This window comes from Mytilus trossulus, chromosome 3, assembly GCF_036588685.1.
Source record: "Mytilus trossulus isolate FHL-02 chromosome 3, PNRI_Mtr1.1.1.hap1, whole genome shotgun sequence".
NCBI classification, from domain to species: Eukaryota; Metazoa; Mollusca; class Bivalvia; order Mytilida; family Mytilidae; genus Mytilus; species Mytilus trossulus.
Window position 1 is genome coordinate 48,296,171 of NC_086375.1, and position 14,707 is coordinate 48,310,877.

A 14,707-nucleotide genomic window follows, 5' to 3' on the forward strand; every position below is an offset into this window, starting at 1 on the left:
ATAGCCATATATATTTAGTAAAATCAAAATCAATGCTAGTATCAGACAGGGCGTAAGCTAGCTTGGTTCCATCCCTAAGTATGCAGTATGCCTTCGAAATAATTCAAATATACAGATTTCAAAAACTTATCAAATAACAGCTGAGTACCAGTCTAGGGGGATTCATAATCACCAGAGACATATATACACATATATATATGTCTCTGTAATCACTAACCAGCTGTTATCTATTTACATTTTCTGAAATGCAATCACAGCAAATACTAATCATTTGTCTTCTTATTACAACTTCTGCAATTAAGTCATTTACAATGCAAAAACTAGGTGAAATGAAGATACTTTTGGATTAGTTTTATTTTAGAATCATATGATTACTTGCTGTTAACAAATTTTGTATATGCAAATCATTCTTGTGGTACATGCATGAATAATTTTTTTTATCAAACCTGCATGTTCACAATGATTTGTCGGGGTTCTATAAGATGATTCTATTTTCTTTTAAAAAAAATCAATATATTAACCAAGCTTATTGGAATTCAGAGTGAGCATGTATGATATATTTTTGAAACAGGTAACTAAATGATTATGAATTTACCTTTCCCAAATTGTCTCATTTTGAGATCGAGTACTGGTCAGTACTAGCTTGTGATACCTGATGTCTGATTTGAAAACATTTTGTGTTCCCTGATGGATTTTTTTTTATAATAGCTCCAGTTTAAGTTTGTATGTTTTTTTTTTAATACATAATGGAAATTTTATCAATCTAAATTGTGTATTACAAGACAGAACAAGTACACTTTAGTATTATGATCTATTATATTTTATAGACAATAGACAATAGACAATAGACAATATTTTATTGGCACAAACGCATTTACAATAAATGGTAATGACCGAATGGATAAACAATTTGCTATACATGGTAGTAAAATACAAACAATTATGTATATATGTGAATAAACGATTAAAGGTATAATGAAAATCTATTACAATAGATTACTTCTTGCATTAAAACAATTTGTTATGAAAGAGGAAGATAATTTTAGTGCCTTATAGGATGTATTATTAAGTATGAGATTTATTATATTTTTATCACACAATGTGGTTACACTTTTTCCTGTAATATTAAGGTTTATGTACCCTTCTGTAGCCATTTTTGTACGAACTTTTCAAACTTCAATTGTATCAAAACTACAGATATAATGAATAATAGAGATATACCATTTTGTATATATTCCAAGGGGAAACTTGATGCAAAGCATTATTTTTTACTGTTTCATTGCATTTAATAGAAAAAGAGGACTTTGTGGCAAATAAATCAAGATTTTTATAGAAAATCCACAGCCTTTATCCTTGTACTCTCATATTTGGCAATTTGATGACTGGTAGATATAGAATTATTACATGCAGTGCTAGCATTGATTTCCTTAAAACAAGTTTATAAATGTAGTTATTGGTGAAAACAAATATAAATATGGTCAAAATCAAGTGAACCTTTTAGGGTGCGCTCGACTTTAGTGAATCAGCACGAGGTGTTTTGGAATTTACAGGTTGCTTAGAACTTTTTGTGAAAAATAAACACTAGCATATCATAGAAAATCAAGTGAGTAATTTATGTTTCAAATTTTAAAACAAAAATCTTGGTATTAAAGGCTGTGGATTTTCCACAAAAATCTTGATTTATTTGGCACAAAGTCCTCTTTTTCTATCAAATGCAATGACACAGTAAAATATAATACTTTGCATTAAGTTTCCCCTTGGAATGTGTACTAAATGGCCTTTCTCTATTATTCATTATATCTATAGTGTTGATACAATTGAGGTTTGAAAAATTCGTACAAAAATGGCTACAGAAGGGTACATAAACCTTAAACATTTTTATGATCTAGTACACTTGAACTCAGAATGGAATATCAGATAAAATTTGATTACAAACTTCTACAATCACTAGATTTCATAATTTATTTACTATTCTTTATAAATATTTCTCTATTTATAAAACGATTTGTTAATGATATAAATCTTAGATTTTTGGAAATTTTAAATCCAGCACATTATCTCCCTTCCTTAAATGCAAGATTGGAGCATATCTTGTCCGGAATTGCATCTAAATTTACCCTTCTTTCACTTTCAATTTTGACATTTTGACCACGTTTCGAGACAAATAAAATTTGGGGATGGACACCAGTAAGACAGAAGAGAAGTTCAGGAAATTTCTGTCACGTTTAAGCGACAAAGATGAACTTCAGTTTCTAGGATGGTTAAAGAATAATATAGATGGTAAGTATTTCCAGCTCTACTGTGATAGTCGACTTTGTCTTTGGTATAGTTTTACCCCTTTATTGATAGGATTTCAAACTCCTGTGGTATTTCGTCTTAAATCCACATGCACTTGTTAATTCCTAATCACAGGCACTTGTTTTCTATCCATGCCATGGCAAGATATTATGCTATCCCTATATCATGTATATGATCAACTATCCCTAGTAGATCTTGCCATGGATAGAAAACAAGTGTCTGTGTGCTTAATGGTGGGATGTTTTAAGGTTTATCTGGAGGAATTGAAAAAAAAATGCCTTTTTACACCAAATAATCTACTATGAGTACAAACAGGAACATGTATATTAGATATACTGTTCCCAGGTACAAACTGATGCATTGAGGAAAATTTTTAGTCACGGCAGGACCGAGCCCAAATAATTATGCTGTTTTAGCATGTTTAGTACGGCTTTTTGATATAGGATCTAGATATATAAAAGTTATATGCAGTCTATGTTTCAGAAACTAAAAAAACTTACCTGGATTTTGATGTGCATTTTTTCAAGTCAGATATTACTCTGTTGTCTAACAGCTGTTTTGCCAGACAAGGTGGGGTCGTGGGATGTCGGACTACATTTTTTTCCAGTCTGCAGAAGATAGCAAAATTAACAAACTCATGAGTTTAATTTGACACGGATCACTCAGTTACATACTCATGGTCACCACTTTGAACATGATCAACTGGTCATTTCTTGTAACATTTTTTTTTATTAAATTCATATACAAAATATATCTCTGAAGTCTGAAAGGTCCTGAAGTAGTTGGAAACTCAACACTGTTCAACTACTTGCACAGGAGTTATATCTTTGAAAATTGAACACAATAGATATATACATTTACACATGTATATGAAATAGTTTGTGAATTAATGTACATGATGGCCACAACAGTACTTAATGTGCATTGGAGCAAATTGGAAGTACATGTGAAAAAGTTTTCCTTGATATAACTGCTACATGGGAATATACAGGAGATAATGATTTAATTGTCTGTGTTCAGATTTATGTTTCTGTCATAAAATGAAATTTGTAGTTACATACTTCACAGTGCATGCAGTGTAAAGTTCCAAATAAGAGTTATGCTGAATTATAAATAAAGGTACAGAAATAAAATGAATTGCAGATGTTTGGACTACAAGAATAAAATAGAAATCCTAGATTACATACTTCTGTTGTTTCTACGGTCCTCTTTTTCCTGTGATATCAAATGAGACCCAGAAATAAATAGTTTTTTCTTATGAAATTATAGATTTATTAGATGAAGCTAGAGATACATGCTGCAAGGAAAATGATGTTATACTAAACAGCCTTAGAGATGACATACGACAGAGTTTACCCCAGAATGCTGTGTCTGCAACTGAAAACATACAGACACCAACTATTGGTATGGTAGGTGAACTGTACTTTAGTTAAGGGCATACGATACAGTTACAGGTGAGCAGGTGAGGTAATGAAGTTGCTAACGTAAAATGTTATTTTCTCAACGTCAAACTATGACATATCGGGAAAAGATGCACTTTTCAACTGATTTTTATCATTCAAACTGATTTAATTTGAAAACGAGTTCATGGACCCCTATTTTTCAAAGATAAATTTGTTTCATTTTGCAGGGAGATTATGTGACTCAAATTTTATAAAACTGTAATTAGGGGATTTTTTAAAATTTTGATAATAAAATTGAGAATGGAAATGGGGAATGTGTCAAAGAGACAACAACCCGACCAAATAAAAAAACAACAGCAGAAGGTCACCAACAGGTCTTCAATGTAGAGAGAAATTCTCGTACCCGGACGCGTCCTTCAGCTGGCCCCTAAACATATATATACTAGTTCAGTGATAATGAACGCCATACTAATTTCCAAATTGTACACAAGAAACTAAAATTAAAATAATACAAGACTAACAAAGGCCAGAGGCTCCTGACTTGGGACAGGCGCAAAAATGCGGCGGGGTTAAACATGTTTGTGAGATCTCAATCCTCCCCCTTTACCTCTAACCAATGTAGAAAAGTAAACGCATAACAATACGTACATTAAAATTCAGTTCGAGAGAAGTCCGAGTCTGATGTCAGAAGATGTAACCAAAGAAAATAAACAAAATGACAATAATACATAAATAACAACAGACTACTAGCAGTTAACTGACATGCCAGCTCCAGACTTCAATTAAACTGACTGAAAGATTATGATTTCATCATATGAACATCAGGCACAATCCTTCCCGTTAGGGGTTTAGTATCATACCATCATAACATATATATATGAGAAGAACATAACCCGTGTCATGCCAACAACTGTTTTTAGAATAAATGTGTTTAGTTTAAAAAACATGCAGCCAAAAATGACGTATTTTCCTCAATTCATGAACATTTGATAAATATGAGTTATTTCTGAATAAAAAAATGCATAATTTTTTATGATACTTATAAAATACAGAAATTACCAATTATTTAACAAAAAACAATTTGTGTTTATCTTTTATAACAAAAAAGTTATGTCTTTCTTTTGAAAAAGAAATTACAGCCATAAATCTGAATTTTGAGCAAATATACAAAATTTCGACCTCGTTTTACTCAAAAAGTAGCAAATGAAGGTATATTTTTTATTACATATTTGATTTTATCAGGTAAAAAATAGCCTAAAAGCAAATTTTCACGAACTTGTAAATACAGGATCAAAACTGTATCGTATGCCCCTATTAATAGAATAGAATAGAATAGAATATTTTTATTTCCTAAATAACAGGGCCCATAAAGAGCATAAAATCAGATACAATTGATTAACATAATTGGTAACAACTAGATTAGTGGCATATACATATATATTTTGAAAATAAGCATAATTTTACATAACCACAAGGGTTTATAGAGCTTGTTAAACATTACCTGTTCAGTGAGTTAAATTGGACATTACCTGTTCAGGGAGTTAAATTGGTGTAACAGGAAATTGGGTACAAGGAGACTTTAAACTTTATTTAGTTATACTTAGGAATCAAACTTTCCTAAACTCGTGACGTCATTTTAGAAAAAAATGGACACATGCATTCCTTGTGTTGGATAAGTATTGGTATACAATTCAATAGTGCAGAATTGTATCTCTTTATCTTTATATAATTACATGTAATTAAGTTTCATAATAAACGGAACATTGGATTGGCTATAAACTGCAATCAATACTGAATAGGCATTCCAAAATTGGATTTTAAAAATGCCCATGAAATTTATTTTAAATCAAAATGCTGTAAATACAGCAGGCCTCTTTTTGGGAGATCTTGAACATTCATAGAAAATTAATTTGGTTTACATACTGGTTCCCAGTTATGTTCTCTGTGTTCCATCTCACAGAGACATAACTTGGGAATGTTACCAGTAAATAAACATGTGCATATTGTTTACATTGAAATCTGTGGTAACCTTTCATTCGAGGTAGGGGTAGTTAAGAAAATTAGTGTTAGTTTTAACTCTGAGAAGTTCAGGGCATATGAACTTTGAAAATATGCCGCACAGCCCTATATTTTGACCTTTGAAAAAATTGTGGTGCATATGAACTTTCAATTTTAGGATATGATTTTTTTCAAAACTTCATAGTAAAAGTGGTACAGTTTTAGCCGTAAAAGGAGTTCCTATAGGAAATTGCATTGTCAATATTAATAGAAATGCAACCTGAAATACTAGTGGAAGCAAATTTTTTTTATGAATAATTTTTTTTTAAATTAACACTCACACAACTTATGCAGGATATTTACAGAATAATGACTAATCATGTACTGTGTAACTAGGAATAAAAATACCTTTTTTTACTTATATTTCAGAACAGTGACTGTGACCCTGCTACTACAGTCCATGTTGATGCCTTTCTGTATGACGAGGAAACAGTAGATGATTTGTGTGATGAAGGCAAAATGAGCAGAAACTATTGTCAGAAATGTGGCTCACATGATGTTAAACCTCTCAGTAAGCATTAATTATATTTTCAATTTACAAATTCTGTACTTAAAAAAAAAGAAATGAAAATGTGTTGGCTTTTATGCCCCACCTGCGATAGTAGAGGGGCATTATGTTTTCTGGTCTGCGTTCGTTCATCAGTCCGTGCATCCCTCTTCAGGTTAAAGTTTTTGGTCCAGGTAGTTTTTGATGAAGCTGAAGTCCAATCAACTTGAAACTTAGTACACTTGTTGCTTATGATATGATCTCTCTAATTTTAAAGCAAAATTAAACTTTTGACCCCAATTTCACAATCTACTGTACATAGAAAATGAAAATGGGAGTTTCAGGTTTAAGTTTTGGTCAAGTAAGTTTTTGATGAAGTTGAAGTCCAATCAACTTAAAACTTAGTACACATGTTCCCTATGGTATGATCTTTCTAATTATAATGCCGGTTTCACAGTCCATTGAACATGGAAAATGATAGTGCAAGTGGGGCATCCATGTACTTAATGTAAAGCTGTTTATACAACCGCAAATTATACCAGAAGTTTCCATACTCCATACTTTTTTTTATGTTTTTTTTTTTTGGGGGGGGGGGGGGGTAATGGCTTAAATCATTTAGCAATTAGGGGCAAAAAAGGGGGAAAACAAGAGTTTTTCTGGTTAAATGACAATTTAGACAATTTAAAAGCAGTGTAAGGGAGGTAATCCAATTCCATTTAAAGAATACTGTTATTTATATGTGTGATTACCTACCTTACACTGATTGAAAATTATGCATTAAGAAATGATGATTGTCTTGAGATGATTAGCTGTAAATTTATTTTTAAAAGTTACTATTAGTTAATCTTAATTTTAATCATGACTGTTTGATGTCATTTTATATTTTAATAATCCAAATCCAAATTCAGAGCTGTATCAAGCTTGAATGTTGAGTCCATACTTGCCCCAACTGTTCAGAGTTCTACCTCTGTGGTGGTATAAAGCTGCTCCCTGCCAAAGCATCTTGTTATTTGTTAGTTAAAGCTACCAATACTGCCACTGGATCACTATCCCTGTGTTGAGCTTTTTGTAACAAAATTCCTAGACTCAACATTAACCCCAAAAGATAGCATTTGGTTTGTTATTTGATATTTGAAACCACACAATTTAAAAATATAAGTACCATAACACAAATGTGTAATGGAATTGCTTAATTTGTATGTGAAGTAAAGATAAATACATTTATTTCTAGCTTTCATTACACATTCAGCATCTGTACCACAGATTAAATACATATACCAGTATCTGTTACCTGATTTAAGAGCTAAAACAGTAGTAGATGTTGGGTCAAGAACAGGAGCATTGTTATATGGGGTAGGTAGGAATTAAATGTTCCATATAAAGATTGCCGAAAAAACCCACATAAATCTGTGCTGTAATTGACAGGTCCTAAATGAAGAAAGATTATGCTTTACATTATTATTTTGTAACAAAATAATTTGTGCACCTATAGGAAGATGTGGTGTGAGTGCCAATGAGACAACTCTCCATCCAAATAACAATTTAAAAAAGTCTTCAACACGGAGCCTTGGCTCACACGAACAACAAGCTATAAAGGGCCCCAAAATAACTAGTGTAAAACCATTCAAACAGGAAACCCAACCGTCTAATCTATAAAAAAAAAAAAAAAAAAAAACGAATAACGAGAAACACGTATAAATTACATAAACTACGACAACAACAGTACATCAGATTCCTGACTTAGGACAGGTGCAAACATTTGCAGCAGGATTAAACATTTAAATGGTACCAAACCTTCTCCCTTTTTCTGAAACAATAGTATAACATCACAACATAGAAAAAAGTCTTGTTTTCAGGTACTGGAAAGGTAAAGAAAAGTTGCTTTAATTTGGCAGTATACTTTGATCAATCAACTAACTTATATTTAAAGCAACTAAATTTTCAAATATAGATTGTATTTTAAAATGTACTCATCGATTTGAGTTTTATATGGTTATGTCAATACACAAATTGAAAAACTATTTAAACGTGTTTGCATGGAGATGTCACTTGGGAAATTTGAGGTTAATTATAACTGGTACAATAGAGCTCAAATATGTATGCCAATAGATAGTTATATTAAAAGATAATTAATGGTGAATTTAGAAAAAAAAACATATAAAGTAACATATAGGCAAGACATATAAAATGAATTCTTCATAGATAGTAGGTATGCCATAGTTCATGTTGTTTATGTTATATTTTTTATTGCAATGTAAATAATGATAGACAGTATGCCAGATATAACCATCATGAGTTATCTTTCATTATTACTTTTAGGGTTATATATTTAGTAATGCAGAGAAATTGATAGGCATAGAAATTGATGTCAGTTTTTGTGTGTTACAAAAGAGAATGTTAAACAAATACAAAATGACAGACAGAGTTCAGGTATGGTTACTTTCCATTACTCTAGTGATGTTTTATAATCTATTAGAAGGAAACATCCACGAATGAACATGCTTTCTTTTATAAAGTTGCAACAATATGTACAAGTACAAAATGTATATAAAACAAAACAAACGATAAGCTGTTGCTTTTATACATCATGTGCTTAGGCTTTGGTAAATGATATGACATCTAAATAAAAATTACAAAAAGAAGCTTTTAATTCTTAAAAAGTCAGGTGAGGGTTGAGAAATCTTTAAAAAGAAAGAAAACAAGTTCTTTTGGCATGATATATGTAATTTCACTCTATTTCTTTTTTTGCAAATGAAAAAATGACTTTCCATTAATACTAAATTAATGACCAGTCTAAATAAAGGAGATTTGGTATAATATCTAAAGAGACAACTATCCAACAGAGTCCAAATGAAGCATGTTTAAGCACATACAGCTCACCATAAATCTTCAACTATAAGCAATACCCATACTGTATAGTCAGCTATAAAGACTATGTCTTCAGCGGCTGATCTAGCCATTTCAAAAAGGGGGTTCCCAACCCAGGACAAAGGGGGGTTCCAGCTATATGTTGCCATTCAAATGCATTGCTGCTCCAAAAAAAAAGGGGGTTCCAACCCTGGAATCCTCCCCCTGGATATGCCAATGGACGTGACAAAATGTAAAACAATTAAAAAAAAATATAACAGAATGATTTATGAGCAAAAATAAAATGAAAAACTAATATGACACTGTATTACAGGCTCCTGACTTGGATCTAGAATGTGGCAAGGATAAATGTGTTTGAGAGAGTTCAACACTTCCTCATACTTAGGATGATGGTTTTATCAGCAAAACCTTAATAACAAACTGATACAATCATTTGGAAATGGGTTGACTAATCAGATCAGTAAAAAGCACAAAAACAACCATCATAAAGATAAAAGATGCAAAGCACAAGTTTTATAGTTACTGAAAGCTTGTTCATAGCATTGTCATAACCAAAAGATAAATCATGTTAACTAAAACATATTGCAAATAATATATATTGAGTATAAACTACCATCCTATATTTTTTTGTAGATTCTACATAAGGATGTTTTAAATTGTACTGATGTGATTAAGAAAGGTAGGTCATATCAAGAATGCTCAGGTTATGAGTAGATTCAAGTATTTTGTAATTTGAATAGTAAAAAAAAACTAGATTGTAGATAAATAATTGAGGTTGTGAATTTTGTGGCAGGTTGTATTTTTATACGCCCGTCGTCTATGAGACGGGGCGTATTATGGTATACTGTTGTCTGTCTGTCCGTCCGTCGTCCACACTTCGGACAATAACTCAAAAACACTTTCACCAATTTCCATGAAACTTAAGTGAATTGTTTATATCTAGTGACGTAAGCTCCCTTTCGGTTTTTTTTAATTTCAGATTTTAAGTTTTGGATTTATGGGGCTTTATTCATTAAAAAGGGGGGATTTTCAACACTTCGGACAATAACTCAAAAAGGCTTTCACCAATGTCCATGAAACTTTGGTGAATTGTTTATATCTATTGATGTAAGCTCCCTTTCAATTTTTATTAATTTCAGATTTTAAGTTTTGGATTTATGGGGCTTTATTCATAAAAAAAGGGGGATTTTTAACACTTCGGATAATAACTCAAAAAGGCTTTCATGAATGTCCATGAAACTTTGGTGAATTGTTTATATCTATTGATGTAAGCTCCCTTTCAATTTTTATAAATTTCAGATTTTACATTTCTGTGTTATGAATTTTTATGCTTATAAAAGGGGGGATTTTCCAATTTTGGGACAATAACTAACACTTTCACTAAATTTTATGCAACTTTGATAAATTGTTTATATCTATTGACCTTAATAGTGCCAATTTTTTTGTGCATTTTTATTTATTATTTGGGGGGGGGGGGGGGGTATTTGACAGGGCTCACACTATTTCTAGTTGATCATATAAATTCATTTAAAGCATAAAAGACAAGTTAAAAGAGCAACGGGTGTATCATGCGCTTAAGTGCAGCCCTTTATTAAAGACTGTGTTCACAGACTACTTCCCTAAGTTATATAAACAACATGGCAATAGACCACTTTCGAGTTCATCTGTCACTGGAAAAACTCATTAATTATACGCGCCTTTATGACGTCATTTACCAGATAGAGGGGGGCGCCTGTATCCCTGCACTATTTACTTTCATCAAGGGTCTTAGTGATCGTCATTGTTCAGGATAAACTAGAAATTATGGTTGTTCTGAAGGTACGTAATGACAATTCCCTAATGACAGCAATTCTGATTGTCAATTTTGAGAATTCAATTTGCCGAATAATTTGTACAATATAGAATTATAGTTTTCCAACCACTTGCTCAACGTTGGAATGGAAGTGACGACGCCCCTAAACACACAAATGACGTTATTGAAAAACCAGAGTTTTTGACAGATATGCATTGAACTCGAAAGTTGTCTATTGAATTTATATAACAATGAAATGATTTGAACAAATTCACTCGCAAGGAATAAAAGTCTGAGGCACTTTTGTTATCGTTTTGCTTGAATTTTGAGGTTTGCAGTCAATTTGATGTTTTACTTCCTGCTTACCTAAAACTATCTTTTAAATGTTAAGCATGTACATAAAACCAATTGAAGTATAGGTATAACTTAGTGGGAAATAATTCACAATAAATCTTTCTTTAGATCTGTTTTTTTTATTTATAGTGTTTCTCATTGTTTGTTTTCTTTTGTTTCAGCTGACATCATTGTTCTTAATAATGTGTTTGAGTTTTTCATGCCCAAAGAAGTTCAAGAAAGGTAAAACTAGTTTTAAATATAGAAAAGAAGATGTGATATGATTGCCAATGAGACAACTCTCCAAAAGAGACCAAAATGACACAAAGGTTAACAACTCTAGGTCACTGTACGGCCTTCAACAATGAGTAAAGCCCTTACCACATAGTCAGCTGTAAAAGGCCCCTAAATGTCTTTTTATGTATTCCCATCTTATCTTATATTTGTTACTAAATATAACCATAATAAATAATGTTTAACATTATTAATTTCCATAATATTGTTCCAGTAAGAAAAAAACTTGTATGAACTTTCACAAAAAAACTGTGAAAATGTGAATGAATAAATACATGGCATTGATGTGTGTACATCATTAACCCATCAACTCAGAAACCGTGATCTCTGGTTATCTTGAATTCAGCTGGAGCAAATAAATATTTCGAGATACCTGTAGTTCAACTCAAACAAAAAACCTGAAGTTTGACAGACCAAAAATCCAAAATTTCAGGTCAGCCTTGTTCTAGAAAACAAGAGTTTACTGTACTGTGAAAATATCAAGGTCATTATAGTTGGTCTAGTGATCACATATATATATAAGATACGATACAAAAGGCAAACCTCATGCATATTTGTAGTTATTTACATATGTATTGATTGTATTTCAGGATATGGAACTATTTGTATGACACTTTAAAGAAAACAGGAACTATTATTGTGACAGTACCTAGCATGGAAGATTCTATATCACCTCTACAGGTATATAATACAATACAAGATCAAACATGCTTGGATATATTTTTTTAGTAGTATTACTGTGGATTCATTTTTTTTCATGTTTATCAATTTTCACGAATTGAGGAAATCTTGCAATTTGGTGGATATTTGATATCATGGTTTTTCAAATCTCTGCATACAAAGCCTATATAAAATTTGTAATTTGTTGAATATTTGAATTCAGGGTTTTTCTGAACCTAAGAAACCCATGAAAATTGGTATTCAACAAATAATAATGAATCCACAGTATAATGGTATTGTGTTTTTCTTAAGTGTTATAAATCTGCAACAAAAAAATAAATATTATCTTGACTTTTACAAGATTCAATAATTCAAAGAGGTTACACATGTATTTAATAAATTGCAGCCCAATGTCTGAAATGTTGGGTCACTAAAGCTAAATTTAATTTGAATCATGCTAAGGTTATTCAGTCAATATCAGTATCTAAAATAGACAGATTCATATACACAGCTACTTTTGCATAGGTACTATTTCTGTACTAAAAATCTGTAGTACTGGAAAACTGCTTTTAATATTCAGTACTATTTTGTTACTTTAAAATTATTGTAATATTTATGTACCTGTATTTTACAGTACTTAATTTGTACTTGAATTTTAGGTACTACAGATTTGTGGTTACTACCGTTACATTTTCAGCATTTTGAAAGTTTTTCTATTTTAAATCTCTTAAAATTGTGATTTTCAAACATGGAATATTGTAATATTTCTGTACCAAAATATTTAGTACAAATCAAGTACTGTAAAATACAAGTACCTGAATATTACAATAATTTTAAAGTAAAGAAATACATGTAGTACTAAATATTAAAAGTAAATTTCCAGTACATTTTTGTACTACATATGTTTAGTACAGAAATAGTACCTATGCAAAAGTAGCTGTGATAATTCTTCAAAAAAAAAAATGCAAATGTATATTGACATCTTTTTTTTGTAGACCAAGGTTGATTTGGACAAGTGGGTGAAAAAGATAGATACTTCAGCAACTCTTCCTCATGCCAATCTGTTGTTATATGGAAATGAAGATCATGAAGACTCAGATTTAGAAAATATTTTTGTGTACAAAGTCTTGTGATAGAATATTATTATCAGAAAAATATAACTTATATCAATAAATTTATCTCAATTACAAAGTTTATTTGTCAGTGAATTCTCTGAAAATATGAGAAGTTTATCAGAATGGATAAAAAAACAACTTGAAGTAACCATTTAGAGCTACCCAATAATGATCATTTCTTTGATTATGAATCATGCTGATTCTTTTGAGAAGTATTTATCATTAAAAAACAATTGAATCTCATGATTAAAATCTTTAATTTTGAATTTGTATGCAAGAAGATGTGAGGTATTTATCTATAAGGCGGCAACCTAACAATGACAAACAAAATAATATAAGAAGTTTACTTTAAATTTAGCTGTTTTGATAAATTATAACTTTTTTTTTTTAAGTTCATTAATGCAGTGTAAACAAGCGCAGGGGTCTGGAGGGTTGCATGGTATATCTACTCTTAGAACACCTACCACTATTTAAATGTTTAATTTCATGTGTTTTGTTACACCTACAACGAATGTCCCTGATAATTGCATAGTATTACATGTATGCTATTCTGGAATTAATTGCTTGAGGTAAAATTTTACCAATGTAAACATGTAAGAAATTAGAAGCTAGACATTCCATATTTTGATTATGGATTCCTTGTGGTTTAAGTATGGGAAATGTCAGTTGATGTTTTCTTCTCTTTCATAATAATATCATTTTATAAAATTGCAGAAAACCTGGTGCAGTTATAATTTATACAGTTTGCATGGCAGTTTAACTTTAGTTGGTAAATAGAAATTTTGTTAGGTGTACAGGCCAGTTTTATCTGACTTGACCTCTTTTTCATTGTTCAATGATTCAGAGTTTGTTGTGATTATGGTAATCTTTCTGTTTACCATTATATTATTAATATTATTATACTGTGCACATACTTGTCAGATTAGCATCACACCATCTTGTCCAGTTATGTGTGGATCTAATTTTTGTGTTTTGATCAGTTTCTTCATTGTTTTATGTCTTAGTAAATTTAGTTCAGTAAATTTCTTATTCACATACATTTGATTGTTGATCAAATGATAAAATATGTGCAACAAATTAATTGATGTCATTTTAGGAATTCTGCATAAAAGGATGGGACATGTATATAAATTAAAGATGTTCACTGCTGTTTAAAAATAACAAGCTTTTTAAAAAGAAGACCCATGGTGACCTTGGGGTCTTTCTGCCATTTGGTCAGGTTGTTGTCTCTTTTACACATTCCCTGTTTCCATTCTCAATTTGTATACCTATTCCAAAGAACAAAGTACTGTAGGGTGTATTGTTTTGGACCTATCTGTCTGTCTGTACTGTTCCAGTCATCAAAACTCATCTGAAACCAAGCAACAGAATTTCCTGAAACTATGTAGATGTGCATATG

General features: G+C 31.1%; 1 protein-coding gene across 1 annotated transcript; it reads left to right on the forward strand.

Moving 5' to 3' along the window:
- The first annotated feature begins 2,060 nt into the window (after nucleotides 1-2,060).
- On the forward strand, nucleotides 2,061-13,384 carry LOC134709496 (uncharacterized). The gene is made up of 9 exons (XM_063569656.1): nucleotides 2,061-2,280; nucleotides 3,568-3,707; nucleotides 6,129-6,270; nucleotides 7,478-7,599; nucleotides 8,566-8,676; nucleotides 9,748-9,793; nucleotides 11,422-11,482; nucleotides 12,124-12,214; nucleotides 13,189-13,384. Exons 1-9 carry the CDS (start codon nucleotides 2,178-2,180, stop codon nucleotides 13,324-13,326), a joined length of 954 nt encoding a protein of 317 aa, XP_063425726.1. The 5' UTR covers nucleotides 2,061-2,177; the 3' UTR covers nucleotides 13,327-13,384.
- Nucleotides 13,385-14,707: the final 1,323 nt, after the last annotated feature.